We start from the raw sequence: 27,856 nt of genomic DNA, 5'->3' as shown, positions 1-27,856 counted from the left end.
TTACTCGACCGTGTGCAGCTCGAACGCAGCCTCGCCAACCTCGGCGCGATACTCGGCGCGCGTGCGGAACGCAATGGCACCCGCGGCCTCTGCCGCCACTTGATCACTCCACCTCTCCCACTTCTTGAGCCCGGCCACAACGCTATCCTTGACTGCGCCCTCAATTGCGCCCTCCTCCCTCCCGACAATTGTGCCTGTTCCGTCATTCCCGAGCCATTCGGGGCGCAGCGTCTCGGCGTCCACCAACGTATACTCGACGCCCTTCGGAATCGCCATAGTCATACCAAGGACGATCGAGTTAAGTAAGCCCATCGGCTTACTTGCGCGCCTGAACCACACCTCTTCTTCTTGATGGGTCGTCTTCTCGGTAAACACGATCACGACATATTTGAGCGACTTGGGCCGTGAGAACGGCGGTATATGAGCCTGCGACATCCAGCTCCGTCCAGGGTCGTACCGGAGGTTGAGGACGAACCTCTCCACCCCATCCGGCACGGGACCGACCTCTGCAACTGCCGGGTGGTCCCAGCTTCCCACCTCGGTCAACGTCGTAAATGTCACCAGAAGCGGTGCGGACAGGGGACAGATCATGCTCAGTGGCCCGGCCGGGTGATGCCGCAGGCGCACCGCTTCCAGGCGATTGAGGGTGGAGGAGAGTTGGGAGGCGCGAGCGTCGGGCGCACCAAAGGGCCCGATTATGTCGGCTACACGGGCATGAGAGAGGACTCGCACCTCACCCTCCTCCTTCCAGTCACAGGCTGGCCATAGGCCAGGTATGCCCCCGGTCTTGCCGAAGATCTCGTTGGGTGAATAACTTGTAAATAGGATGTGGCGGCAGAGGACGGCGTCGACCCGGTCTCGGAGGTTGGTTGACACCCCGCGAAGGGCAATTAGGGCTTCCTTTGGCGCGTAGGCGAGTACGGATTCCAGGATGTGAGGGTAGGCGGACGAGTCGAGGGATATGGAGGCCATGGACGGCGTGAGAGTGCTTGGATCGTCGGCGGACTGGGTGGCAACGGTCATGATCAAGTGCTGAGAAGGGAGATTGGATGCAAGTTAAAAAGGCCAAAGATCAGCCGACCTCCACTTGCGAAATTAGTTGGCCGGTCACCACAACAAAACAACCCCGAATGTCCTTCCAAACAACATTGCATGTGTTGGTACGTACCGGACGCAAAACAAGGGACGCTACAAGAACCTGAATCTACATGTATACGAGCTAGCTGCCGTCCTGCTCAACTAATAGTTCTTCTCTCCATTGAGCGTCGGACTTGAAGGAGAGGAGGCTGATGGCCTCCTCGGCAACCCCCTCCCAACGGCGAGTGTTCAGACTGTCCCGGACCTCCTCATGCAACCAGCGTGCGACTGCGGCATCGTGGGGTAGGCCGAACCACTCGGGATCGACAGTGTCGAGGTCGACGATCGTGCACCTGATCCCGCCTGTTTCTATCCCGGAATGACCGAGAAACTTGGTGATGATGTGCTCAACTGCGTAATGCAGGTTTTGGAAGCGCTCGCGTGCGGCATGCGATTTACTCTGGGTGCTCGAGCAGCTACGAGGCCGGGTCTTGGGCTTGTACGGCCTCTTCCAGCCCGTGAAGACGATGACGATCTCCTCGGCGCCATAGGGGAACAGCAGTTGGTGGTACCACAGGCTGTTGGCGTTGCTGAAGGCATCGACGTGGATGACGACGCGGAGCAAGGGCGTCGCCATGGGGATACAGCTCTCGCCGGGATCTTTCCTTGGTACCTTCGGCTCACCGACGATGACGAGGTTCTTGGTCACAGTTGGGCATTTGTCGATGCACCTGCCAGCGTCGTCAGGGAAGAGCCGCACCGTTTCGAGGTTCGGGAGCCGGTTGGTGAAGAAGACCAAGGAATGGAATGGCAGCTCGCCATGCAAGTCGACAACCCGAGTCTGCTCCAGACACGCTCCGTTTCTGGTAGCCCAGTCCAGCTGGGTCTTACCGCCGTGCGGGGTGACCGACAGGGACCCAAGCAGAGTGCCATTGCCATCGTGCGAGACCTCAAGGTGTCGATACACGCTGCCGCCAACAAAGGTTTGGTCGGAACGGTGCGTAGCGCGCAGCCAGGAGAGGAGGGTGTCGTGCCTCCGTAGAACGAGATCGAAATGGGTAGAGGACAGGATGCTCCTGGGATCGGTCACGGATGTCGCCAGCGTGCCCGACGAAGGCGCGATCAGATCGGTCTGGCTGCCGCAACCTTGATTGGAATTGTTCTCGTCTTCACTACTGTGACCAAGCTGGGGAGTCTGTGGGTCGAACGGAAACGCTGGCGAGAATGGCGTCACAGGAGTTGACCATGGCGAGCCTGAAGTAGTAGACTGGGCCGATCCACTTGCACCGAGGGAAGGTACGTCGAGCAACACTGGCGGTAGCCCACGCGAAGGAATAGCGAAGGTAGCCGCTGGGGCTACGGCTGCTACGGGGAACTCTGATGACCTTGATGCCGAGTTCGAACCCGACGAGCACATGGAGATGATGGGTGGATGAGTAGACTGGTCGAAAGAAGATTGGGTGATGGAATGAAGAGATGTGAGGAGGGAAGGTTAGACGGCCGGAATTTCCTTCAAGTACCCAGTCTTGTTGACCGCAGCGATCATCATCGCTATACACACAACCCGCCATTCGCGCAAGCGGGCAGACTCTCAATTACCAACAAACCCCATGATCTCGTTCTTCGGCCACTTCTCCCTGAGAGGCGGATCGCGCTTGTCGCTCTCGAGCACCTCGGCCGTCTCTAGAAGGTGCTCGTACGGGTCAAGTGTTGCAGCGTATGCCTCACGCGTGCTGAACACGATGTTCTGTACAGCCGTGGAGGCGTCAGGGAACGGCCACTCGCGAAGATCTTTCGCGTCGTCTCGCGCGTTTCCTTCCGAAGATCGCTCCACGCCAGCATCATGACCGCGACGGCGGCGGAGTTCCTCTCGCAGCGAGGTTTCGACGTCGTGGAGCAGCCGGCCCTCGAGCTGGGACACGCTATCCACGTGATGTTCCACCCAGCCAGGGTGGACGCTGCGTAACCCGACGATGGTGACGCGCAGATCGCGCCGGCGCGTGCGCAGGAGCATGCCCGCGAGGCTGGACGACATCGAATTCCAGCGCTGGCGCTGCAAACGCTCGCGGTCCCATGGTGGATGCGTGTTGATCCATCGTGGTTCGACGATATACACCACCACCTCCGGGAGATCAGGCGGGAACAGCTCAATGATAACGGGGAACCGCACCTCGCCGTCCTGCGCAGGATGATATCGGATGTTGATGACAAGTTTATTCACGCCGGCCGGGACGACTGTGCGGAAGTCGCCAAACAAAACAGGTGATGCGCCAACATCGCCAAACACGACCATCTTCGCAGCCATGATGTGTGTCTTGTACACCTGGACGTTATCCTGGTCCGGCCGGACGCGGAGGACGCGGACACCCGTAAGCGAGTTCGAGATGGGTATCAGCGACAGGTCCCCAGTACCGATGAGGTCGACGACGCGCGTGTGCTTCATCAGCTGCTTCGAGCGCTCCAGAGCCGACCCGTTGCGCTTTCCACCCGGCTTCGCCCAGTCCATGTAGTGTCTGTCGCGCATTCCGGGGATACGTCCATATGGCGACGTCACGTTCATTCGCGGCGGCGTGTCGCATGCCAGGACGACATGCTCCCCCATGAGTGCATCGACGCGTGCGAGGTGGGATTCGGATGCGCACCGGAAGGCACAAAGTGTCTCCCACGAAGACCAACGCAGGACATTGTCGGTGATGTGAGGGTAGACGCTATCGTCGATCCAGAATTCGGGAAGTGGAGCTGAGCGTCAGCTGTGAAACCGGCGCTAGCCAGCTCTTACGCTTCTCTTTGTCGATGTCCATATCGTGGGCTGATTTGGAGGAGCCGATGGTGGAATCAGGAAATGATGAGAGGGGTGTCAAGTCGAGAGATGTAGCGACAAGGACCGCTGGTGGATGTTGTGGATGAATGTGTGTTATCGGGAGGTCCTGTTTATCAGGTTAGTTGCCGATCGGGCACCCACATTTGTTCCCGTCCCGAAAGTGGCCGTTCTCCCTCCCTCAACCGCCACTTGCCCCCTAAACCCCCCATTGCTCACCACAACTCCTCACAAGTCTCGATCTCAAAAGTCTCGCGCCCAACTTCAGCGCAGTACTCCTCAGCCGTCATGAACAAGATGCGGTTGGCTACGTTATCGAGTTGACTGTGAGCCAACTGGGTCCTCTCCTCGGTGCTCTCTGCATACGAGTTGACAAAGCTGACGTTTTCGAGGGAGAGGGTCTCAAAGCCCACGAGCTTGAACTGTAGCGGATTCGGGTGACTCACCGAGCGCTGGAGAACGGGAATCAACGTCTCAGTAATCGACATTAAGAGGCAGTTCTTGACGCGGGCGTTCGGGGAAATGTTGAAGTAGATGACGAACTCCTTGACGCGCCACAGGTCTACAAGTCGGCTGGTTCGAAGCTCGGGGCAGTAAAAGTCAGTGACGTTCCACACAACCTTGTCCTTGAGATAGATTGTGGGCCCGTACCAGACGACGTTATCGGACCAAACCGTGTCGTGGAAGGGATACACGCCAAAGAGGACGATCGAGGTGTTGGCGAGGTGAGGGAGGGCTTTGCGGAAGCCACTTGGGTTGAGGAAGAGCCGGAGAGTCTTGAGTTGTGGGAGAACAAGGGTGAACTGCAGGTAGGAAGCGAGGTCGTCCTTGACGTCCAGCGTCGTGCAGTGTTTGAAGAACTCGGCTTTGCGCTTCATGAGGGCCTTGATCTTTAACATTGGCAGGGTGGGGATCGAGACTGGCCCACGGTGGGAGGTGATAACGATGCATGGTGTCTTGCCGCTGAGCATGACCAAGTGTCGGGCAACGTTCTTGGAATAGACGTTGCGATATGCCTTGGCTGAGAGGCTAAAGGCGAGCAAGACCCCCGCGTCCGCATGCCTGATGACGCGCTCGATAATGTGAGGATACACCTGCGAGTCGATGAGGACATGGTCTGCAGTCAGTGCGCAGAGGGACGAGGCTCCGTCGCTGGTGACACACCTTTGGGTGTAGTGTGAGAGTCGACCATAATGTGCAGATGCGATGGAGGAGGTAAGGGGTGTGAACTGTGGTAAATCGTGTTTTGGAGGCGGGGCGGTGTAGAACATCCCATGTCTCTATATACGCTTCGGTTTAACACAGTTCGACTCGCAATTGATGCGGGCGGCGTCAGCGTGGTTTGATGCAAAAAGAAGGTACGATAGTACGTAGTGGCGAGATTGTGTCATCCGTGAAGGCGCTTGGGGCGCAATATTGGATGAATGAATGTCCTGCGCCGCTCTGCAAGATCTGATGACTGATACTGTAGTACACATGGTGGACATATGGAGGGTCTGAAAACACAATCGCTCTGATGGCCGTCAGTGGAATATGGCGGACGAGAAGAAAGGCGCTGGGTTTTCGTGTATATCGTGCGCTTCGCCACAAGCCCGCCGATCAGCAGAATTATTCTTAGGACAATGTACCAACAGGATGCGCCTGCTGACGTCTCTATGCTTCACTCACGCCACACTGTCCCTGTCAGGAACTAGGGCGTCACAACTAATCTTCTCAATACGGTACGCCTCCACCCCATACCAGTGACAATATCGTTGGCAGAAATGAACAAAGGCGGTCCGCATTGCCCTCGAGCTGGGCGAGGATACGAGACTCGGCTCCCTCGAGTCACAATTCTGAGAATGCGAGAATCGGACTTTCTCAAGATCTACAATCTTGACAAGAAGGCTGCAGCGACTATAAGCACTAGAGGACACTTGGGACCGGTCTGTCCGCAGATGTCTAGGATGTGTGAAATCCGCTGCGTTGGTTTCGGTCATGGAGCTTGTCGAAACCCAGCCGGAATCCCGTGAACCGGAGGAGGTTGGCCCGGTCCGATGCGAACTGGAGGGGATACCGGTCCAGTACTGATGCAGCATGTTGGACGAGATTGGTGGTGGACTGGCGAGTGGCATGAGTTCTCAAGAATATTAAAGATGGTGATGCAGATGACAACTTCCGCGTCTCCACCCAGTGACGTATCATGGCGTCCGCATCTGCTGCTAGGGGCAATACAGGCGTCACAGCGAACCAAGAAGGTGTGCAGCTTGTCTATCAAACCGCCGAGTATCGTCACAGATGCGCCGTCCTGCGCCAGCGTCAAGCGGGTCCCCCATTTCCTGCCCCACTCTTTTCACCTAATCTGCCACATTCCTCCATTTGAGGTACCGCTCAGCGCTGCTCGCAGAAAGACACAAGTTGGAATACTCATAACTCGCATAGGTATACAATGCAAGCTCCTTGCAAGAACGCCGACGTGTCTGTCGCTCTCCGCTACTCCCGCAACTACGTCGGTCCGAATACCATCGCGTTCGATCTGTTTTAGGCTGGGCGTGAGCCACCCTGATTGGGACTAGGATCGCATCTCACTCACGTTACGCTCTCACCAGACCTTCTCACAAGTCTCAATACGGTATTGCCCAGCTCCGTATGCAGCACAGTACTGTTCGCCATTCATGAACGTCACCCGCGCAGCCCGATCTCCGAGATTTGCAACGAGGGTACTCACGAGCTGGCTCATGCGCTCCATACACTCGGGATGTACCTGGTCCAGATCGACAATGATGACGCGTGTAAACGGCCCAATCGTTACGATATAACTGACGATTCGAGCCAGCCGAGCCAACATTGTTTCTACGTCCTCGGTGTGACAGAATCAGAAATGCAAAACGGCCCGTTCAACTCGATGAGGCGAATAGAAGACGTAATTCCCCGAATTCCTGGATACCGAGGGAGTGATACGCGATACCGCCCACACAACCTTCCTGGTGGCGGGCAGAGTCGTCCCAGCCCAAACGTAGAAACCGTGGTTCGAGTGGTTATAGTCTGGCAGATCTCCGAACACCACCACAGAGCGTGGAGTGTAGTGGATAAGGTCGAGGCGATATCTCCCGGTTTTCACACTGTTGACGCTGGATAAGATTCGGAGAGTGTCGAGGTTCTTGAGTGACGGCGCCAGAAGTTCAGAAGCGAGGGGTCCGATCGTATCGTGAATATCTACAATGCGGGAGTGGTGGAAGAACCACGGTCTGCTCTTGATTCGGTGGCCTACGCCCCAGTATCCCGAAAAGCGGGGTAGGTCTCCGTGAGACGATTTGACCACCAGCGGTCCAGTCTGCGAGACGATAACATGGTGCGCGAGGATATTCAAACACCGTTCAGCGTAGGGTTTGGATGTTCGGCGGAAGGTGAGCAGTAGTTGTGAGTTGGCATGGTACAGGATCTCATCGATGATGTGTGGGTAGCTCAGGTGATCGATGAGGCCCCGGCCTACATCGTTAGACAAGTCCTAGCAGGAACATACCTTCAGTTGACGGTGAGGTGGTACCACAGTGAGCGAGTGGTTTGAATTGAGACATGGTGGGATGGAGACATTCTGGAGGATGCTAGCAGACCTCTTGAAGGCTCCGCTATGGAGAAGAGGATCTTCTCTCTAAACCTTGTGTTCCTTCTGACGCCGTGTCGCTTCGTGACGTCTGCCCATCGAGGGCGCTTCGCTGATCGCCTATGAGCCTGTGAGCGGCAAACGGATCCCATGCAGCCCATGTTCACACACGTCATCATTCGTTCAACATCCCGCCAGCCATGTTCCTTGAACAGAACTCAACGTTCTCGACGGTCGATACAAGCCTGGTCGCCGCAGGAGCCTCTGGACCCTTTCAATACTAGACTCCCCTTGGGAAGTCAAGGTCGGGAGAAGCGAAGAGGAGGACCGCATTCGTGGGAGACCTGACGTACAGTAGATACTTCCACACGGGTGATCCAAGACCCGTGATAAGCTGGGAAAAGGAATCAATCGCTCTACATTCAGAGCTACTCGGATGCATAATCAGATGCAAATTGTCTATAGACATATGTTAAGCTATCGACACTCGAGATGTAGATCCTAGACAGTCCCAACGTACATAGGCATCCACGCTCACACTACTTCTGGCTATCCTATCCTATCCGCAAGCTGTAATAGCGACCAGCGCCTTATATCAGCGTCTGCTGAAAGGTAGACAGCCGCGACTCACTGTGTTGCTCATCTTGACTTCACCACAGCTTCTTGCATGTCTCGATGTGGTATTGCTCGGCTCCGTACTCGGCGATATACTCCTCTCGGGTCAGACAGGCGACACCTGCACCGGTCGGTCCGAGCTCTTTCGCGAGGTAGCTCTGACAGTCCTGAATGACTTCGCAGCGTTTGGCAGCCAGAAGATCAGAGTAGTCGGCCTGGTCCAAGTCGACAATCTTGATTGTCGTGAAGCTTGAGTGCTCAAGAATGTATTTGATATTGGCCAAGAGAGAGGAGAAGGTTGCCGCAAGAGAAGATGCCTTGAAGTGGCAGAAATGCAGGACAACGAGGCCCGGCACCTCCTCCGGGAAGATTAAACTTCGGTAGCGCAGCGAGACCGGAAACGACTCCAACGTCCATGCGCACTTTGCAGCGCGAGGAAAATTTGGGCCTTCCCAATAGTAATCGGGTTCCGAGAGCCAGTCGGGCTCTGGGAGTATCCCGAAGATGACCAACGTTGGGACGGAGCAGTAGGGAAGGTCGTGCTCCAGGTAGTCGGGGGACTTGATGATGCGCAAGTGCTCCAGACCGAGGATGGAAACGGTGATAGGCCGGGGCCATTCGGGACCCCCCCCCCGACGAAGTCCAGTGCACGACAATTTTTAAACAAGTGCCAGGTCCTCGAGTCCCAGTTGTGCCAGTCAAGATAAAAGAGATTGAAGTCGTATAAGGGCCCCGCCAGACGATTTACCGTTCCGCGGGAGGAAGCGATGATGAGGCTCTTCCAGGTAGACTTGACAACTAGGTGCTGATAAACGATTTTAAGACAGCGGTCCGCGTAGGCTTTGGCAGTACGGCGGAAGGCGAGGAGGGTTTCAGCGTTGGCGTGGTCGAGGATCAGGTCAATCAGATGAGGATAGTCCAGGTGGTCGATGACACTCCGCGGAGCAGTCACGTCTGCGTTATCAGATTGAACTGCTGCACGACTTACCGTCCTCGGCATCACTTCGACCGGGGTTGATGTTGGTGCACGAAGACATTAGGGATGAGGTAGTGGAAGAAGTTGGATTGTGCTAGTGGAAGAACAGTTATATGGCTGAAAGGTGGCAGTATGTCGTCGACGTGGAGGGGCTGGTTGAGGGCGCACGATGTCAATCCATGCCTGCGCGGTGAGGTTCTGAGAGTTGGATCAGACCTGGTGTCAAGTCCACCACACAGCAACCATTTCACACCAACATCCCTTTTGCGCCTTCCGAAATCGTCGAGAACAGCGCTTCGACAAGCGGCGGATACCCGTCCATCGACCTACACAATTACCACAGCTCCTCACACGTCTCCAGCTCGTATTGCTCCCTCCCCACCTCCAACTCATACGCCTCCGCCGAGATGAACGATGCGCGCTTGCCCAACTTGCCTCGTGCCAAGATCCAGATGCTCGTGGGTGGCATGTCGAGCCGCTCAAGCAGCTCGTCCAAGCCAACGAACCGCATCTTAATCTCCTCTAGATTGGACAAGATCATAATCCACTTTGAGAGTAAATCGAACCATTCCGGCTGCAGTTTGCAGATTGAATCAATAGAAAAGTGGAGCACCATCTCACGCAGCCCCTTGTCCGTGAGCTTGTTGGTCACCGGCGACCCGGACCGAATGCCCTTGATGTTCCACACGAGCCTCGTATTTGGGGGCACTCCCGGTCCAGACCAGTACGCCGAGACGTGCGCATCAGACCGTAGGACGAGGTCGCCAAACACGATGGTGGTTGTTGATTTGAACGCGACAAAGTTATGCCTCGCTATCCCGTCGCGCTGGATTACGCGAACGATATCGGCGGGAATGGATTGGAGAAGGCGAGGGGCATTGCGGCCAACGGGACCGATAAAGTCTAGGACTCGGGTGTGGGTCAGACTCGCCATGGGGATGTGCGCGTGTGCCGGGATGTGGTGGGCTTGCGGTTCGACCTCGATGCCTAGTGAACCGCGCGAGCTGCGTAGAGCGAGAGAGCGGCCGCATGGCTCGACGACAATGTGGCGCGTCGCGACGGCTGCACAGGGCCGATACGCTTGGGCAGTGCGGCTGAAGGCTAGCAGAGTGCGCGCGTCCGCGAACTGCAGGACGCGCTCGATGACGTGCGGGTACGCGAGGTGATCGATGGCTGCGGTCAGCGAGGCAAGGAGAGGGACCTACTAGGACCATTGGTCGCATCGTTCGTGTCGGCCATGGTGTCGTGTCAGCGAAGGGACGAGATGTGAGACGAGAGATGAACTGGAAACCGTGCGGGGCCCAAACGGTCGATTGGAATGTGTTTCGGATCCGGCAGCCTTGGCACCCGGCCATCGGGTGGGTTTCGGCTTCACCACAGAGTCGAGTCGAGGAGCGCTCCAGCAGTTATTGCGAGAAGGTGAACAGAAGAGAGGCAGTGGCTGGGGAGAGGCAAGAGGGGTTATGAGCATAGTGTCAGAGTGTCAGCAGAACGAGAGGCAAGCAACGTGCATAGCAGATCAAACAGATATTCAAGTGAGCCTTACAACGGACAGATTATACGAGAAAGGGAGCGGCAGCAGCGCAGACGCCAAGGGGAGTCGAGCACAGGATATGCCTCGCTTCGTTGAGAGTTCGAATCGTCACAAAGCTACGGTCAGTTCACCACATGCGCCGACTTACGCTCGCCCATCTCCAGGGCAAGCTCCTCCGCACTCCTCGTCGCCGCATACTCCTCAAGTGACAGGAATTGGAGCCCCAGCACGTCGACCTCGCCAAGCTGCCGAACAACATGAACGCGCACGCGCTCAGCAAACACCTCCTGTACGCGTTTCCCTGCCATCTCCACCGGCGCAATCCCCAGAGCCATGGGACTCAACGCGTCTAGGTTCACGAGCGTGACCCGCATCCGCGGAGACGCAACAAGAATCCCCGCGACAGAGTACACGAGCGCCTGATGCTGCTGCTTGAGCGCAAAGTCGGGATCTGCCCAATCCAGGCCATCGCGCGCGTCGAAGAGGAACACGGCCTCGGACAAATCAGTTGGTCTGCCCACGTTGTCCACCTGGATCATCGGGCTGTGGAGGGGCGAGTTGATGACGAGCCGCCGCACACCATGCGGAATCCGCAGGCCAGGCATCGTGCTCCAGCTCGTCGGGCCTAATAGGATGACCTCTGGCGCGGTGAGAGGTCCAGTGAGGTCGGGTGGTCGCGGCGCCTCACTCCACCCATCTCTGCTCACTGCAATGCGTAGCGTCTCCACATTGGTCAGGAAGGATGGGAGAGGATGCAGACCAGTGGGCGGGAACACCTCGGCCAAGTCCACAGTCGTGGTGTGCGCGAGTACGCTGGCGAAGAGCCTAGTGGCGGAGGAGGGCCACTCGGCCGCTTGTGTTCGCCGTAAGACGGGCGTGGGAAAGTGCGGCGTAAAGCCCGTGGACGAGCGCGCTCTCACTCCGCGCACGGAGGATACATACGCGATCGCCAGGTCTGGGGCCAGGCGAGCATCAGCCCAACCCCGCAGTCGGCGACAAGTGAGGCGTAGCCGGAGGATGGAAGCCGCGGGCGCGTATGAGAGGATCGCCTCGAAGATGTCTGGGAACGCCTTGTGGTCGAGTGCTGCGCCATTGTCGGGGCCGGACATGTGGAGGTGGAGGTTGGTTAGCGCAGGCACGGGTGTTGGAGTGAGCGGCCGCGCAAGCACGAGATGGGCGCAGCGAGACGGGAGTCCAAGCTGTGAGTTATGAGTCGAGTGACTAGATGAAAGAGGAGCAGCGAAGCGAGGCATGGACCAGCTTTGTCAGCCCCTCACTTGGAACGATGACGATACCGGAAGCACTTTGGTGACGTTGGCTTCATCACATTCCAACGTCGCCCAGTGCGCCTCGGCCGTTAATGCACCTGGCGCCGGGCGTCACCCGACACCAGGCCGGGGAGCGGTTTGAAGAACATTGAGCAGCAGACAGTGACAAAGCGGCCATGAGGAGATGAGAGGTCTGCCAATCGGCATTCGCCATCTCCATCCCTCCACCCTCCCTCCCGGCTTATGAATAGTGCATGCAAGTTGTAGTGTACAGACGCGACGTCGATGCGACTAGCCGCGCCCGAAGGGGCGGCGCTTGGGGATCTTCTTCGTGCGGCCGGACCGGATGACGAGGCCGAGCATGACAGTCGTCACGGCGCACAGCGAGAACCATGTGATGACGTACGTCAAGTGCTGGTTACGCAGCTCGATTGTAGGAGGCCTGCCAACGGGCACGCCCTTGGCCATGCGCATGGAAGCGGGCACGCCGCTGTCTCCGTCTGCTGTTAGCTAGCCCAAATGCAGACTCACGATCAATCACATCGACGAGCACAGGCTGCACGCCCGCCGCCTCACCGCCAACCCACTCGACCATTTCGGGAATGTCCTTCCAGAACCATTGGTTGTCGTGCGGCTGGTTTGGGGGGACAAAGTAGGATTTGGCGTCATTGTCGACCTTGGTGAGCATCGCCTCGATGACCACCTCCTCTCCCGGCCCACCGTCGGCCGCCAGACCAGGGACGGGCTTGCGTCCCTCGCGGATAGCGTCGCCCTCCGCCGTCAGGATGAAACCCTGGTTCACGAGTACTGTGCTTCCGCCCTCGGCGCTGCGGTCGAACGGCACGATCAGATGGTAACCAGCAGTGCCGTCGCGCGTCTGGGGGCCCTGGAGGATGGGTGGGCCGCGGAAGTGGCCCTTGAGCAGGACACGGCGGAAGGCAAAGTCAGGAAGAGCGGACATGCTGCTGTCAGCAAGGAAAGGCTAACGCATCTGGACCCCAGAGGGGCCAATGGGACTCACTTGACGTGGTCGGGGAGTGCGATCGGCGCCTTGGTGAGGTTGTGGTCGATCTCCTCGATGAGTGCAAGCTTCCACTTGAGCCGCTGTACCTGCCACACGCCGAGGTACCCGCACAAGATAGGAGCGAACGCAAGAATGATTGTGATGGGGCGGAAGAGGGTCGAGCGCGTCGACGTGCTGACCACAGTCGACGACGCACGGCGCGCACCGAACGTGAAGCCAGCGCCGGCACCGAGCCCGGCCGTAAAGTTGAAGGCGGACCGCGGCGCAGCACGCGAACCGAAGGGCGCCCCGCCGGAGCGGAAGGCCGCTCGGAACGCGGAGAAGAGGGGGCGGGACATGTTGCGACAGTGAGGGAGCCGTCATCTCGAGCATCCAGTTGAGTTGGTCGCTGAGCACTGAGGTTGGCGGCATACGAATCCAATATTTGCTTCCGTCTCCGAATCGGTTGACGGTGTTTGTTGACACATTCGTCTTGCCGTCATCAACAACTCTAGCATGGACGCGTCCAGCTCGGGGCGGGTCTTCGAGGCGCCTCCAAGCCTCGCGGCACTGCAGAGCTGGGTGCACCGTCCACAAGCGCTCGCATTGTGCTTTGTGAGCGACGTGTACGCTCTGCGGGCGCTCCGAGAGGAGACCAACCTCGTCACACGCACCACCAGGGGTGAGCTGCCGAGCTCTCAGATTAGCTGACACCAGACGTCTTCCTTTTGGACCACTTCCCGTGCAAGTTCGTTCAACTTGTGGGCTGGGTCGCCGGTGTCGACCACAAGGACACGTCCATGACCATCACCTGTGCGCCTTCCTCAGCCGGGACCCGCTCGATGTTAAGCTGACTTCAGTGGATGACGGGGACGGCGATTGTGTGCTGAACGTCTCGGTCAAGCTCGCGCAGGTCGAACTCAAGGTCGAGAAGGAGAAGGAGAAGAAGGAGGCGAGGACCACATTCCGTTCGGTGAGGGAACGTGTCGCGCGACCACCCCCACCACAGCCCAAGAACTACTACGTCCGGCCCGACATCATCGTGGGCGACACGGTGCGCCTCTCTGGCTACGTGGAGGAGTGGATGCGCAAGAGCGACACGGTGCGGCAGGTCGTGGTTGACGAGGAGTCAGGATCGGGCTACGTTCGTGAGCTCCACATGTACACGTGCAGCTGACAGCAGGTGTTGTTGACCCAGATGAGCAGTACGCGCATGCCGAGAACGTGATCCGCCTCCACCGCGAGGTGTATTCCTGCCCATTCCAGATGCCAGCAACAGCACCACCTGCGTCCGTGCTGTCGTCTCCCACAAAGAGCATTCTGTCGACATGGGACATGACAAGCGAAGCCGACGAGGTAGAGGATGACCTAAGCCCCGACCTTCCTCACCCCTCCAAGCTCCCCTCCAAGCTCCTGAACGAGAGGACCTTCAAGTACTACCTGACCGACCACCTCGTTCGCGAAACGAGGCGCGCAATGTCCTCTGCTACGCACATACTTCTCGCTGACCCTACCGCGCAAGTGCCAGAACTCGCAGCCCTCTTCCCCGAGTATGCTGAGTGCACTGTTCCCCTGAGGCGAGGGCGAGTGGCCTCTTCATCCCGCGCGTCCCCGTCCCCCACACCACCGGTGCGTGCACGCAGAGCGTCTCCCACGCCCAAGCCTCGGCGGACCGCGACACCTGAGATATTCGCACCCAGTCGTGCGGAGAACAGCCCTTCTTGCGTGACACCTCGCCCTCGATCAACTTTCCGTTCCAAGGCTGAGCGCGAAGCCGCCAAGGCCCAGGGGAGTGGGGCCCACGTCTCCCACATCGCCGAGTCCGCGCCAATAGCCCGGGACTCACGCTCGACTTTCCGATCCAAGGCCGAGCGAGAACGGGATGCAAGAGCGAGTCCAAGCCCGTTCCTCGTTGAGGCTACGCCCCGGCCCCTCCTAACAGACACGTCGTTCCTTTCCACGCTCTCAACGCTCTCAACCCTCTCCTTCGAGCCGTTCACAGTCACAGCCCTCCTTGCTGTTGACCGGTTAGAGACGCTGGCGGCGCTCGTCGTCGACACCAGGGCGCGACGAGAAGAGAACGAGCGCCGGAAACGGGTCAAGGAAGGTCGCATCACGCAAGAGGATGAGAGAGTCGTTGCTGGCCGCCGGGCGCGCGGCCTCCGCAGCAGCGACTACAAGCTCAATGACGACGAGCGGCAACGAAAGATGATCAGACTGGTCACCTGGGCGATACGCGTCGCAGCTTGCGAGGGCGAGGTAGTGCAGGTCAACGGGCAAATGCACTCGATGCGGACGATGGCTAGCTTTGACTCTTGTGTGTCACTGTCCGGCCTCACACAGGAGGCAGGATATGTCCCCGTCACACCGGAACTACTCGGAGCGCTCCTCATCCCATTGGCAGTGGCTGCGCGTGCTGAGCGCCGGCCCACCTTCCGGAGCAAGGCGGAACGTGAAGCTGGGGTGAGGCACCAGGAACCCGGCATCACCGTCCAAGTCCTGCTCGCGCGACTACGACAATGGGGTACAGATGGGCGATGGGAGCGCATTGCGGAGAAGCCCGTCCGAGAGGCTGCTGAGTGGGCGGAGGCGTCCGGCCTGCTCCGTCTAGGCGTATGACGCAGGGCGTTCTGGTCGTCTTGGGATCTATGGTGGCAACGGCGTGAAATGCGCCGGAGTAGCCGAGGCGTTGTGGAAGGAACGACTGAAGCCTTGCGAGTCGGCTAAGGACGGCGGCAGCAAATCATCAGATCTGGATTCAGATTCTCCGTTGACCCGTTTCGCTTGTTGTCGTTACCAAAATACCCGTTATGCGACTGCAAACGGTCAAACCCAGACGCACAGGTGGCAGAGGTGAAGCATTGTACATGGGACTAGTACAACTGTAAATGTATAGCTCGACCAAACGCTGTTCAGGAGCATGTATTAATATATGCAAGTATCCGATGTCTAGGTCGAGATCGAGATCTGGGTCCACTGTTCTTATGGCCCCTTGTGTGCCTTTGAAGAGGATGAGTGCGACGACGAGTGGTGTCTCGTTTCCAGGGCGCACCACAGACCGCCGATGCTAGGGAGGGGATCGCAGATTCGCTTCGGAGAGTCCTGGTCTGGAGAGTCCTGGTCTGCAGCTCGGCCATGTTCGGCGTCGGCCCTCGCTGTGGTATTGGTCGCAGGTTGTGAGCGGGCATTGTCATGAGGCGAATTGGGATGCGTGGGATGCGAGGAATGAGGGCGGACGCGCTCCTGGCCATGGCGCCCGTGCACATGCCGAGGCGCGCTCTCGCGTGATCGGTTCAGACGCACCGTGCGACGATCGTGACTGTGGCTCGGCACAGCCGGCACGGAGCTTAACGGCGGCGAGAGAGGCTCGAGTTTGACCCGCTGGGCGACTGGCGCCGCAGCATGTAGCGAACGGCGACGCTTCCGCAAAGCCGAGCCCTCCAAGTGCGGCTCGACATACAGCCGCTGTGGCTTGTCATCCAGCACCTCGACACGAGCGTAGTGGTAGTCGGGAATTTCGTCTTGAGGCCGGTAATGCTGGAATCCAAGTGTCAAGCCGAGTCCTATTCCTAATCCTATAGGCTCGTCCTCGTCGTCCTCGTCGTCCTCTTCGTCCTCGTCGTCATCCTCCTCACTGTAGTCCTCCTCCTCCTCCTCGACCTTGATGCTAGGCCATTTCGCACGGGGTTTCACGTCGGTTTTGTTCGGGGGGCAGTCCGCGTCATAGTAGAACGCGGGGAGGCTGCGTTGACCGCTCGAATACGGCGATTCATGTTCGACGACATTAAAGTGGACTGCGTCGCGTGCTGCGCCCGAGACGACTAGGGTCAGTGACGGTGGTGGCAAAAGGGGAATGGGGAATTATAGTCGAATTCCGTCCGGTATGCTTCCGACATGAAGAGAAAGAGAGACTCACCAGACGCCCAGTCACGACACTGATTGTGACGGCGGCGGGCCTCGGAAGCCTCGGCGAAGAGGCGGGACCGTTCGGCTGGGCTACACGTCGCTGGGATCGGGGAGGATGGGGTCGACGTGGGCTGGGCGCGGTGGTGCACACAGCCGCAAGCAGTATAAGCAGCCTTGGCGACCTCGGGGCGCGCCGGGGCCAGTGGTTCGAGCAAGAGTGGGAACATGGTGGGGGGGGGGGGGAAGGAGTGGTGGTAGGTAATAGGAGGTAGGAGGTGGGCGGTGATGGTTGGCAGTGGCGATCGGAGACGGGATGATGGCCGTTCAGAGCAATGGCATGTTAAGAAGAGACGAGTTTGCGGGATTCGCTTCGGCCTGTCGTCTCTCAAGCTCTGGACAAGAAATGTTTGTGCGTGCGGCAATGTAGGGAGCGACCTAGCTAGGAGTAGGAGTGAATGAAGAGGTGTGAGCGTTTGATTGTTAGGATGTTGGCGTTCAAAGTTCGAATAAGTGACAAACTGTTCGAAATCATGAGCAAGGAAAGAGGTCCGTCCGTCGTTCGTCCGCCGTCCGCCGCTTACGCCTAAGCCTAGATTAACCCCCTTTTGCGCGAGAGCTGCTGTGCATGGTGTAGAGACGAGGGGATATTGGCCGCATCTGTACAGGCGTTACTACCACGTTTAGCAGAATTGCATTGTCCCGGTCCCCGCTATTGTTTGCTTTATTTGCTTCTACTTTGTTACCGATAACAAAACAGCCGAACTATCATCATCCTCGAAACAGCCGAACCCTTGACAACTACCGACCCGACACGGAAAGACCGGGCTTCAACTCCGCTTGGCACGAGCCTATACATCCCTCACGCACGCCTAATGTTATGGTTTGAAATAGGCACCCCCTACCCGCACAAACCTGCCGGCCTACCGGCGCCGGCGGCACGGTGGCACGCGACATGTTCCTGAGTGACGTAGATTGCTGTGATACACGACACGTCCTTGACTTTCATCTCACTCACCGCACCGCTTGCCACTCGCCACTCGCCACTCATCGTCCTCAAACATATACCCATCTAACAAGCATGGACTACTCGACCCTGCGCGAGACATTCAAGCGCGACGCATGGACGGAATCGCAGGAGCGGGTACGTAAGCGTGAGCGTGAGCGTGAGCGTTGGCGGTATCCCACGGGTTCGGCTAGTTTGCGAGGCGAGCGAGCGCCTCCGCCCATCTTCCTATCCTACCCACCGCCCACCTGCGCGCAAGCAACGCAAGCAGCGCCACACCGCAGCACCGGAGCCTCCGCGCATTCAACCTAATAGCAGCAGCTGACGGCAGATCCTCCTCGAACCGTTTACATACCTCAACTCGGTGGCCGGCAAGGAGGTACGGTCGCAGTTGATTGCCGCGTTCAACCTGTGGCTCAATGTTCCTGAGCCGGACCTCGAGGTTATCCGGCACATTGTGTCCATGCTGCACAACGCGAGTCTACTGTGAGTAGACGAGGCCGGGGATGTAAGCTGTGAAACCAGACCTTCCTGGGTCAAGTGACTGGACTGGCCTATGCTCACTCGCTCTATAGACGACAGCTCACACCAGCATGGACGATGTCGAGGATGACTCGGAGCTGCGCCGCGGTGTACCCGTCGCGCACATGATCTACGGTGTACCCCAGACCATCAACACGGCCAACTATGTCTACTTCCTAGCGTTCCAGGAGCTTCTACAGCTCCGCGAAAGCAAAGGACAGGCGGCCGCGCCCGACCTTGTCGCTATGGTCACTGGTGAGCTCGGGCCGTTTCCAGCTAGCTGACATCAGAGGAGCTCTTAAACCTCCACCGCGGGCAAGGCCTAGACCTCTTCTGGCGTGACAGCTTGACGTGTCCGACCGAGGAAGAGTATGTCCAGATGGTGCTTGGGAGTGAGTGCTGGAGTCTCAGAAGACAACACTGATGGCCCAGAGACTGGGGGCCTGTTCCGCATCGCCGTAAAGCTCATGATGGCACGGTCCGAGTCCACAATGTATGTTCTCCCACATGTTCCGCAAGCACTGACGCCAGTGACTTTGTCCCCCTCGTCAACCTCATCTCGATTTGGTTCCAGATCCGTGACGACTACATGAATCTGGCCTCGGGCACTGTGAGCTGCGGGGAGAAAACGCCAACTGACACCAGTACGCCGACAACAAGGGCTTTGCAGAAGATCTGACAGAGGGCAAGTTCTCGTTTCCCGTCGTGCACGGCGTCCGCGCGGACACGACCAACCGCCAGATACTCAGTCAGTTGGGCAGTGAACAATGAACTGACACCAGACGTAATGCAGAAGCGCACAACGTCACACGCGCTCAAGGCGCACACTGTCGACTACCTCGCCAAGGAGACCAAGTCGTTCGAGTATACACGCGGCGTGCTCGACACGCTCCTGAAGCAGATCAAGGACGAGGTAGCCGAATTGGGAGGGAACCGCGCGCTGGAGAAGATTATCGAGGCGCTCGAGAAGACGCCGACTGAGCATTAGCAGTGTACAATAGCAACCCGGACAACACAACTACTCTTGTACCATAGCCCATCTACATGTTTATACTGTACAGATAATGGACACGTTGCATATGTGCAGCACCAGTCTCTGTCAGAACGAGCCTCGAGGCGCCTGCGGCAGTGCTGCGATGGGTCAACTTGGTGCCCTGCCAACATGGAACAAGGATACCCACTCTTGGACACCTCCTTGGCTCTGGCGGTTTGAGCCTTGCGCGCGAGCTCCCCCTGTCGGCTGGAGAAGATGGCGCGGTGCAGCGCAAACTTGCGATGTGCCGGCGGGGCAGGGGACGACGGGACATTGACGGGAGTAACGGGGGCAGGCGAACGAGGAGACTTGGGCGACGAGCTCTCCTTCTCCTCGTGCCCAAACCCGGGCAGGGAGGGGAGGTACGACAACAACCCGCCGCTCTCTTTCTCTTTCTTCTCCTTGTCCTTGTCCTTGTCGTCCTTGTCGTCCTTCTCAGCCTTGGTCTCAGTCCGCCTGGTCTCTCGCGCACGGTACTCGTCCACAACTTTACGAATATCGTCGGCGCTCGGTCCCGATGGCGCCGCGATTAGCGTTGCGCTGGTGTCAGCGGCAGTGTCACGCGCGTCACGGCGCACTCACAACCCTCTGTTTGTCAAGGTATGTACCGTGAATCCAGTGGAGGCATCGGCGGTGTCAGCAGCTAGACGGTAGGCTAACGGGACAGCTTAACGGCCCACACCAAAACCAAGACCAAACACCCACACATCAGTCAAATGCCCTTGGCAAGTATACAGAAAGTCTTCCGTCTTGAGCGTGGCCAACACGGTGGTAGTGGGTCGGCGACAGACATAACACGGTTGCGAGGTGCCGACTTTCTGTCGTCAGCATGTCTATTCGACCCAGCTCACTCGTTCGTAGTAGACGTTCTGGAACATGGCGAGAGACTCGGCGATGGAGAAATGGGTGGAGGACGGTGGAAGGGAACTAAGCCGGTGGAGGGTCAACAAATGACGATCAGTTGCCACCACAACACGAATTCGATTCAACAACTCCATTATCCTTCAACCCCCTCACCCCCTCCCCCTCCTCCTCTACTCCCACCTCCCACCACCCACCCACTTCCCCCCCTCCTCTTCCCCCACGACCCCCCCCCCACCCCCGCGCCGCAATGCCGCGTGGTACAAAAACGCCCACGGCGCGTCTCAAACTCGTCATCCGCCGCCTTCCCCCAACCTTGCCGGAAGAGACGTTCTGGCGCGTCGTCGAGCCCTTCGTCGAGGGAAAGTACGCTTGGCGGCGTTATGTCAAGGGCCGACCCGGAGACGCGTGAGTGTCGAACCACTCGCTATCCTCCTCACCTCCTTCCTCACCTCCTTCCTCACCTCCCTCCTCACCTCCCTCCTCACCTCCCTCCTCACCTCCCTCCTCACCTCCCTCCTCACCTCCCTCCTCACCTCCCTCCTCACCTCCCTCGCTCGTGAGATCACCAAGCTGACCGCAGTTACGGCGTGCATCCACAACACTCACGCGCTTACGTGCTCATGAACGACACCGAGTCGCTCATTGCATTCCATGCAGGCTTTGACGGACATATCTTCCGCGCCAAGACTGGTGAGCTACTAAATTGCCGGGGTAGCTGACATCAGGCGCCGAGTTCCAGGCCGTCGTCGAGTATGCGGCGATCGAGAAGACACCGTACAAGGCCAAGGCGAAGAAGGACGCACGTGAAGGGACCATCGACGACGGTGAACTATCTGGATGTCTTGTAGCTAACAACAGACCCAGACTTTCTCGCCTTTCTCGAGAACAGAGGCGTGGTTGAGACCAAGCCACCCCTCGAGATTGCCCGTGAGCTCCACCAAGTTCGTACTAGCTGACACCAGCCCCTCCTCCCCAACCAACCTCGACACCCCTGTTAGACGCATTACGCGCGTCGGCGAGTAAGAGCAGAGCCAAAGCGGCGAAGAAGAAGGAGAAGGCGGCAGCCAAGAAGGACGACAAGGGCACGAATGCGGAAGCGAAGAGCGACAAGGCGCGCGCGGCCGCACTCGCCTCCATATCCGAGGCGGCAAACAAGCGTGCGCCCAAGGCTGGTGGCGGCGCGGTGGTCATGGTCGCCGGCAAGGGGCGCGAGGTGTTCGTCGCGCCCGCTGACACGGTGCAGGACGGCGATCCACGCGTCAGCACGAAGAGCGACAAGGAGAAGAAGAAGAGAAAACCGCGGAAGAAGAAGGAGGCGGCAGATGAGGGCGGCGAGCCACCGAGCGCAGCCGGTGGAGTCGGGGCCGGGCCAGGGCCAGCAAAAGAGGCGGCCGGGAAGAAGGACGCGCGGGCAGAGGGTGGCGTCGCGGTGGTGGACGAGGCGAGCACCGACAGCAAGCGCCGGAATCGCAATCGCAAACGCGGGGGAGGTGGTGGCGGGGCTGGGGCTGGGGTTGGGGCTGGGGGCGGTGAGAGTCGACCTGCACCGGTTGACGGGGGTGGGGTGGAGGAGACGGCGTCTGGACTGTCGCGGCGCCAGAAGGCCCGCGCTGCTCGCGAGCAGGGTGGCGGTGCCGGGGGACCGCCTTCGGCCCCGCGTGGGCGCGGTCGCGGTGGAATACTGCCGACTGAGGCGCGTATTGACATGTAATGTTTGCATAGTCCATGGTGCATAAGGTGGTGACTGACGGTTACTACCTACATGTGTGCGAGCGGTTGTGGTGGGCGCACCGCAGCCTCAGCAGCGCGTAACGTGTCCCACCGCCAGTCGCGTCGCCAGCTCACCCCGCTCTCGTCTAGAGTAAGCACCTGGTCCTCTGGCTTCTGGACAAAGGCGCTCCCGTCACCTTGGAGTGCAGGCTGCGTGGCGGCGCTGATGGCCGCGTGCCACTCGAGCGCTAATCGTGCCTCGTCCTCGGTCATGGCGGATAATCTGAGGTGCTGGATGGGCAAGTCACTGCCATGCGGTATGCTCCCCCTGGTACCGAGCGCCTGCACAACCATCTCTATGGTATACCGCACGACCGGGAGGCCAGTGGCAGCGAGGTCGCGCGCAAGCAGCCTCACAGGGAGGTGTACCTGTCCGTCCGCTAACACCCGTCCCATACGCGCCTGACACGCGTCCTCGGACATGGACGTGAGGGGCGGATAAGACGCGAGTAGCGCAGTAGTAGTTGGGAGTGGGTAATACCGCGCCACGTTTGGGACGAGGTCAGCTGGGGATGGGCATGGATGACACTGGGCGTAGAAGTGTGCTTCGTCGCGCACATCTCCTAAAACGACCACACGCACACCAGCAGCGGCGAGGCCACGCGCCAATTCCCCAGAAGCTTGGAAAGCCATCTGGTCTCGACCGTGCAGGTCGTCCGCGACGCCACGGAACGTGCTCTCGGTTCCCATGCCCTCTATCGCCGCGATCAGGCGCCCAGTCGGGATTTGTTCCCGATCACGCATCCTCTCCACGACTAGTGGATCATTGGGATCGAGCCCGAGAGCAGAGGCGAGTTGGGCGAACTGGTCCTCTCGTGCGTGTCGTGATAACGGATCCGTGAGGATGGCATTACTCTGCAGCGTCGCGCTGACGAACGCCGCGTCCTGGCCCCGCGCCGCCCGATGTAGTAGCTGGTGGACAATGTGCGCGCCGCCGCTCAAGCCCGAGAGGTGGATCTGGGTTGGATCGCCCCCGAAAGCAGCAATGTTGGACTGGACCCACTCGATGCCGAGCCAGACATCCTTGAATCCCCAATTACCTTCTAGACGCGGCGAGGCGAGAAATCCCAGCGCCGAAACACTGGCTTTTAGCCTTACTATATCCTTACTAGATGGATACGTACCGATGTCCCAGCAACACGCGGACCTCGCCAAAATGCTCCGCAGCAAAGAATTGCTGGTTGTACGTCGACCCGCTCGTGCTCCCAAACTGCAAGAACCCACCATGCACAAAAACACGGACAGGCCTCAACCCCGTCCTTTCGAGGCTTTCGAGGGGTGGACATTCCAACTCGGCGTCCGAGGGCACGTATATATCCGCGAAGAACGGGTTCTCGGTCGGCTGACCCAGGCCCAGACGTTGGCGTACAGGAACTTGGGTTTAGCTTGACTTGGGTGTAGCTTGACAACACCAGACGTACTGTGTGCAGTATATGCCCGGCCGGGCTGGGCGCAGTACGCGCCATCGACGGTATATTCGCGTTCGGGATAGCGATATGTGGGAGGGAGAGGGGCCGCGTCTGTCCATCGCGACACGGGAAGCGCGTACGGTACGTCTGGTTTCAGCTGGGATGGGAAGGAGACATACTGAGAAATACCTGCACTCCATTCCGCACCCTCCCCCCGACAATCGGGCCGTGGCGCGTATATGCGCGGACGCGGTCGGAGGGCAGGGCGAGCTGTTCGCCGGTCATGTCGTCCATTGCTATTGACATGTTGAGATGGGAGGGGGGTTATGGGAGCAAGGAGAGGAGTTATGGGAGCAAGGAGAGGAGTTATGGGAGCAAGCAGAGGAGAGTGGAGAGGAGAGCGGAAGAAAATACTTGCCGCACCAGTGATGGCACAAGACACCGAGTGACCGATGTCATGTGACGAACAGTATGCAGCGCCGAGTGGATGTTTCTGGGTGGAGAGATGATTCGCCGAGCATGCCGTCCCGTTGGCTGCTAGTCACCGCAGGCCAACGCCAATACCATCCAAGCATCCAGTGATTCCCAATCATCAAGCACCATTCAGACCACCTGTATTTCGCCGTGACGATGTTGCAGCAAGTATCGCGTTGTACAACGGCATGACCCATCCTCGCCTGGGGCGAGGCTGCCGAGTGGGCGCCCCTATCTCCTAGACACGGTACTCACCCAACGCGCCGCATTGGAGAGGGTAGCTCTAGTCTCTAGTCTCTAGTCTCTAGTCTCTAGTCTCTAGTCTCTAGTCTCTAGTCTCTAGTCTCTAGTCTCTAGTCTCTAGTCTCTAGTCTCTGTCTCTAGTCTCCACTCGCACTTCGTTCCTAATACAAAGGCCAAAAACATCACCACCCTAATGGCATTAGAATGTGGAGACCCCACCTCCACCTGCCCCTCCACCCCTCCACTACATACTGGTCGCCGATCTTGCGCCCCTCGCCATGCGACACGACGAGCAAAGCAAACGACAAAAGAGACGCACTCGCCAGCCGAGACAGTGATTCGAACACTGGAACCTTTCGGTAGCTAGTCTACTAGATAGTAGCCAGCCGCAATGACCACTATGCGACCTCGGCCGTGCTGTTGTGGGTATGGGATTTTGGCCCATTTGAGGCTGCAGCCGTGTCGTGGTGGGGGCAGCGGTGTCGTGGGCTGGGGCAGCTTGTGAGCTAGGTGGTAGGCCATAGATCCTGGACCGGGAAGAGTGTGTCGACCCGACCCCCAGCCAGATCAAGTCCCTCATCCCAACAACCTTGGTGACTCGGGTAGCACACGTAGCTATCTCCCCAGTGCCCATCTTGAGTCGGACGGGCCAGTGGTCGCCCAAACAGGAGTTGACGCGCTCATGACCTCTCACCCCTCACCTCTCACGCTTCATGCCTCGTGGATGTTGGCAGTTGACAACCCCAATTGAGTTGGTGGCGAGAAGCGAGGGGCGCAGGAGGAGGATGTGCGCTTGTGTGTGTTGCAAAGTGGGAAGTGTGCGACGATCTGTGGATCCATGAAAGCCCTTGATCGATTAGCCCTGACCAATCATCCGTCTGCGGCCAGACCCCCAATCTCCTCTACATCCTCAGAAACGGCAAACATCATTACATTACAGCATCGCATGGTGTACGGCTTATGGATATTCGTTAGGACGTCCTACCCCAGCCTCTCAACCTCTACGGCTCAACCTCTACGCCTCAACCTCTACGCCTCAACCTCTACGCCTCACGCCTGCCCAACACGAGTCGTGCGCACACCACGCCCGCGCCCCCTCTCGTCGTCCTCTCGCCTTGGCGTGCGCACACTCCAAACCGTCACCTGACCCACAACCATAAGGCTCGCTGCGACGAGGAAGATTGTCGGCGCATACGTCGCCACCGTCGCAGAATAGACGGAGAAGAAGACGATTGGGGCAACGAGATTCGTCCCGATCGCATGCAGGACCCCCATCGCCCCAAATAACCGCCCAACATCGTGCTTGTTAGGAAGGAAACTCAGAGCAAGCGAGTTGGCTACCGGCGCAGCCGGAGTGCCTAGCGCCGCAACAGTGCTGCCGGCCAGGAAGAGGTATACGCTGTCTGTTGTGTTTGCGCCCATCATTAGGTAGCCAGTCATGTCGAGGAAAAGGCAGAGGCGGACGATCCAGAGGTCGAGGCGGACAGAGCGTTTGGGTTTCGACGGGGCTTCCGCGTCGGCGTCGGCGTCGGCGTCGGCATCTGATAGGAGCGGGGTGCGTTCCGTGCTTTCGGACGACGACGGATTATCAACAAATGCCGGTTCGCGGAAATACGGCTTGACTTTGCGTAGGATGACTGGGGTCAGCGTAATACCATTTGAAAACTCACGTGGAAGGAGAACTAGGAGCACGATGAGACGACACATGCTCATGTAGCTCAGGTACGGGCCGAGCTCGGCTGGCGACCACCCGAATGCCCAGAATGTGTAGTTTGCCTTTGCGACGACAGCGCCCATCATGTTGGCCATGATAAAGTTGAGGATGGCGATCAGGATGAGGTTGTATTCCCTGCGCCCGTCTTCTCCCCTTTGTGGCCAGAAAATACCCAGTGGTTTGAGGGGGAGAATGGCCCTGCGGCCAATACGGCGTGCGAACCCCATGGTCCGCCTGGCATTGCGGGAACCGCGCACGCCGCCCGCGAGCCGGGCAAAGCTCGATTCCGATTCATGCGGTTGGTCTTGGTCGTCGCCGTCAAACTCCCATGCACGTTCGGCGGCGTCACGTTCGCGCGCGGCGGCAGCGGCAGCCTTGGCGCGCTGCTTGAGGATGGCGCGCGAGTCCGACGACAGACTCTCGGGGAGGAGGAAACGGATAAGTACGACCCACATTGCATGGACGCATACGCTGATGTAGAAAGGGAAGAGAAGTGATCCAGTGGCCTTGATGATGGCCGAGCCGAGAACTGGACCAATAGCCATGCCGGCCATAATCGCCGCTCCTAGACGTGAGAAGGCGGTCGCGCGAGATCCGTCAGGCGTCACATCAGAGATGTAAGCGTGCATCGCCGCCACGATTGTCGAGAAGCCGCCTAGGAGGCCGTCTAGTGCTGGGCCAAGGAGGAGGATCCACAGGCGGGTCTGGACTACTAGTCGGGGATATGATGCGATGGTGAGCATGCACAGGTCGTTGATGAGTAGTCCGACTTCGACGACAGCCAGGACGATACGCCGTCCCCGCCGGTCAGAGTAGGCTGCCCACCAGCCCGTCGTCATTGCCGAGAGGAGGCCCGCGACGACCGCGATGACTTATGTCAGCCAGAAAGAGGAGGGACGTACTCTGTGTAAGGCGGGCTGAGGTTTGTTGCACGCCTGCGTCGCGCTTGCAGTGCGACGGGTCGATCTCAGGGTATGGGTTAGGGCTGTTGGGTTCAGACGGGGTCGATCCCTCACGTCTCTCGAGGTAGGATAAGATATCGCGCTGGGCCCATTGGAACCAGCGCTCAGCGGGGGTGAGGGTACCCGGTACAGGTTCAGACACAGTCTGGGCCACGGACCAGTTACCGTGAGCGTGGGCTGAAATATCAATGGGCCAGAGAGGCGTAGCGTCGGCTGCGCTGCTGACGCTTAGCAAGCTATTGGTGACGGGGTATGTGGACACCGGCGCGCTTGGGGGGTGAACGAGACATGCTAGGTCGAGATACAACTCGGCACGCACAGGGATAGTCATCCCGAGACTTAATGTGATGCCCAAAACAAAAGGCAGGACCCATCGTGGACTGGGTCGCCGCCACGCCGGACGGCGGGAGATGGACCCATCGCGCACGTTATCCCAGCTCTGCCCCCGTGCTTCGCCGGCATTATCTGGCTTGGCGGGGCTGCGTGATCCCGGAGATGTCTCGCCCTCGGTCTCGGTCTCGGTCTCGGTCTCGGTCGCATCGAATTGCACTTCGCGGGCAGCGAGGCCGCCGGCCAACCGCGGAGCGAGGGGGCTGCCGCTGTTCACAAACGTGGCTTGTTGCGGGCGCACGCGGGACGAGGTGGACATGTTCGAGTCGCTGCGGACATGGGCTGGACGAGCCCGGGAGGAGGAGGGGGACGAGGGCGGTGACATAGTGGTTGACGATCAAATTGTTACTTGATTTTGTATGGGGGAAGACCGGCTGCGCCGCGGTCTTCGGTGAGGGGGTGGGGGAGCTGACGGGTGGGCGATCACCGACGTAATGGTCGATAGAGAGCGTTCAGGTCGGGGGTCAGATCGCAGGTCGAGTTTGAGCGACAGCAATGTGTGATGGTGAGGTGGTAAAATTGCGGCGTTGACACCACGACACTTGATGCCAAGGCGGAGTCAAGAGGTAACATGTAAACCATGGTGTCGCTGCGTCAGCAAACCAAGACGGGTACACCGAGTGAAGGCCGACGGTCTTTTCCGATCAAGCCGCATCGGCCGCCCCACATTCTCCACGCCATTTGATCGGGCC

The 27,856-nt window shown here is 58.8% G+C and overlaps 16 protein-coding genes across 16 annotated transcripts; 4 read left to right on the top strand and 12 right to left on the bottom strand.

Moving 5' to 3' along the window:
- CcaverHIS019_0411590 (uncharacterized protein) lies at positions 1–1,023 on the bottom strand (the record flags this gene model as incomplete). The annotated part of the gene is made up of 1 exon (XM_060601074.1): positions 1–1,023. One exon carries the CDS (start codon positions 1,021–1,023, stop codon positions 1–3), a length of 1,023 nt encoding a protein of 340 aa, XP_060457604.1.
- Positions 1,024–1,219: 196 nt separating this feature from the next.
- CcaverHIS019_0411580 (uncharacterized protein) lies at positions 1,220–2,494 on the bottom strand (the record flags this gene model as incomplete). Its single annotated transcript, XM_060601073.1, has 1 exon — positions 1,220–2,494. One exon carries the CDS (start codon positions 2,492–2,494, stop codon positions 1,220–1,222), a length of 1,275 nt encoding a protein of 424 aa, XP_060457603.1.
- A 174-nt stretch (positions 2,495–2,668) lies between these two features.
- CcaverHIS019_0411570 (uncharacterized protein) lies at positions 2,669–3,878 on the bottom strand (the record flags this gene model as incomplete). The annotated part of the gene is made up of 2 exons (XM_060601072.1): positions 2,669–3,816; positions 3,857–3,878. 2 exons carry the CDS (start codon positions 3,876–3,878, stop codon positions 2,669–2,671), a joined length of 1,170 nt encoding a protein of 389 aa, XP_060457602.1.
- A 232-nt stretch (positions 3,879–4,110) lies between these two features.
- CcaverHIS019_0411560 (uncharacterized protein) lies at positions 4,111–5,087 on the bottom strand (the record flags this gene model as incomplete). The annotated part of the gene is made up of 2 exons (XM_060601071.1): positions 4,111–5,012; positions 5,060–5,087. The coding sequence occupies 2 exons, from the start codon at positions 5,085–5,087 to the stop codon at positions 4,111–4,113; spliced, it is 930 nt and encodes a 309-aa protein (XP_060457601.1).
- A 2,950-nt stretch (positions 5,088–8,037) lies between these two features.
- Positions 8,038–9,130, bottom strand: CcaverHIS019_0411550 (uncharacterized protein; the record flags this gene model as incomplete). Its single annotated transcript, XM_060601070.1, has 5 exons — positions 8,038–8,067; positions 8,110–8,140; positions 8,178–8,653; positions 8,842–9,047; positions 9,082–9,130. 5 exons carry the CDS (start codon positions 9,128–9,130, stop codon positions 8,038–8,040), a joined length of 792 nt encoding a protein of 263 aa, XP_060457600.1.
- A 273-nt stretch (positions 9,131–9,403) lies between these two features.
- On the bottom strand, positions 9,404–10,308 carry CcaverHIS019_0411540 (uncharacterized protein; the record flags this gene model as incomplete). Its single annotated transcript, XM_060601069.1, has 2 exons — positions 9,404–10,242; positions 10,275–10,308. 2 exons carry the CDS (start codon positions 10,306–10,308, stop codon positions 9,404–9,406), a joined length of 873 nt encoding a protein of 290 aa, XP_060457599.1.
- Positions 10,309–10,725: 417 nt separating this feature from the next.
- On the bottom strand, positions 10,726–11,712 carry CcaverHIS019_0411530 (uncharacterized protein; the record flags this gene model as incomplete). Its single annotated transcript, XM_060601068.1, has 1 exon — positions 10,726–11,712. The coding sequence occupies one exon, from the start codon at positions 11,710–11,712 to the stop codon at positions 10,726–10,728; it is 987 nt and encodes a 328-aa protein (XP_060457598.1).
- A 450-nt stretch (positions 11,713–12,162) lies between these two features.
- On the bottom strand, positions 12,163–13,233 carry SHY1 (uncharacterized protein; the record flags this gene model as incomplete). Its single annotated transcript, XM_060601066.1, has 3 exons — positions 12,163–12,371; positions 12,403–12,833; positions 12,893–13,233. 3 exons carry the CDS (start codon positions 13,231–13,233, stop codon positions 12,163–12,165), a joined length of 981 nt encoding a protein of 326 aa, XP_060457597.1.
- Positions 13,234–13,390: 157 nt separating this feature from the next.
- Positions 13,391–14,102, top strand: CcaverHIS019_0411510 (uncharacterized protein; the record flags this gene model as incomplete). The annotated part of the gene is made up of 4 exons (XM_060601065.1): positions 13,391–13,556; positions 13,592–13,687; positions 13,735–14,018; positions 14,058–14,102. 4 exons carry the CDS (start codon positions 13,391–13,393, stop codon positions 14,100–14,102), a joined length of 591 nt encoding a protein of 196 aa, XP_060457596.1.
- A 38-nt stretch (positions 14,103–14,140) lies between these two features.
- Positions 14,141–15,493, top strand: CcaverHIS019_0411500 (uncharacterized protein; the record flags this gene model as incomplete). The annotated part of the gene is made up of 1 exon (XM_060601064.1): positions 14,141–15,493. The coding sequence occupies one exon, from the start codon at positions 14,141–14,143 to the stop codon at positions 15,491–15,493; it is 1,353 nt and encodes a 450-aa protein (XP_060457595.1).
- Positions 15,494–15,856: 363 nt separating this feature from the next.
- CcaverHIS019_0411490 (uncharacterized protein) lies at positions 15,857–17,007 on the bottom strand (the record flags this gene model as incomplete). Its single annotated transcript, XM_060601063.1, has 2 exons — positions 15,857–16,695; positions 16,791–17,007. 2 exons carry the CDS (start codon positions 17,005–17,007, stop codon positions 15,857–15,859), a joined length of 1,056 nt encoding a protein of 351 aa, XP_060457594.1.
- Positions 17,008–17,858: 851 nt separating this feature from the next.
- On the top strand, positions 17,859–19,293 carry CcaverHIS019_0411480 (uncharacterized protein; the record flags this gene model as incomplete). The annotated part of the gene is made up of 8 exons (XM_060601062.1): positions 17,859–17,921; positions 18,115–18,269; positions 18,376–18,560; positions 18,596–18,697; positions 18,738–18,798; positions 18,837–18,915; positions 18,951–19,053; positions 19,088–19,293. 8 exons carry the CDS (start codon positions 17,859–17,861, stop codon positions 19,291–19,293), a joined length of 954 nt encoding a protein of 317 aa, XP_060457593.1.
- A 111-nt stretch (positions 19,294–19,404) lies between these two features.
- Positions 19,405–20,216, bottom strand: CcaverHIS019_0411470 (uncharacterized protein; the record flags this gene model as incomplete). Its single annotated transcript, XM_060601061.1, has 5 exons — positions 19,405–19,436; positions 19,487–19,878; positions 19,921–19,926; positions 20,044–20,156; positions 20,190–20,216. The coding sequence occupies 5 exons, from the start codon at positions 20,214–20,216 to the stop codon at positions 19,405–19,407; spliced, it is 570 nt and encodes a 189-aa protein (XP_060457592.1).
- A 233-nt stretch (positions 20,217–20,449) lies between these two features.
- On the top strand, positions 20,450–21,913 carry CcaverHIS019_0411460 (uncharacterized protein; the record flags this gene model as incomplete). Its single annotated transcript, XM_060601060.1, has 5 exons — positions 20,450–20,607; positions 20,783–20,892; positions 20,928–21,026; positions 21,061–21,129; positions 21,165–21,913. 5 exons carry the CDS (start codon positions 20,450–20,452, stop codon positions 21,911–21,913), a joined length of 1,185 nt encoding a protein of 394 aa, XP_060457591.1.
- A 47-nt stretch (positions 21,914–21,960) lies between these two features.
- CcaverHIS019_0411450 (uncharacterized protein) lies at positions 21,961–23,675 on the bottom strand (the record flags this gene model as incomplete). Its single annotated transcript, XM_060601059.1, has 4 exons — positions 21,961–23,053; positions 23,097–23,346; positions 23,394–23,528; positions 23,561–23,675. The coding sequence occupies 4 exons, from the start codon at positions 23,673–23,675 to the stop codon at positions 21,961–21,963; spliced, it is 1,593 nt and encodes a 530-aa protein (XP_060457590.1).
- Positions 23,676–25,148: 1,473 nt separating this feature from the next.
- CcaverHIS019_0411440 (uncharacterized protein) lies at positions 25,149–27,489 on the bottom strand (the record flags this gene model as incomplete). Its single annotated transcript, XM_060601058.1, has 3 exons — positions 25,149–25,735; positions 25,769–26,683; positions 26,715–27,489. 3 exons carry the CDS (start codon positions 27,487–27,489, stop codon positions 25,149–25,151), a joined length of 2,277 nt encoding a protein of 758 aa, XP_060457589.1.
- Positions 27,490–27,856: the final 367 nt, after the last annotated feature.

The sequence above is a fragment of the Cutaneotrichosporon cavernicola genome, assembly GCF_030864355.1.
Source record: "Cutaneotrichosporon cavernicola HIS019 DNA, chromosome: 4".
Classification (NCBI taxonomy): domain Eukaryota; kingdom Fungi; phylum Basidiomycota; class Tremellomycetes; order Trichosporonales; family Trichosporonaceae; genus Cutaneotrichosporon; species Cutaneotrichosporon cavernicola.
The sequence above is the reverse complement of the archived record's forward strand: the minus strand, read 5'-3'. Positions and strand labels throughout refer to the sequence as shown.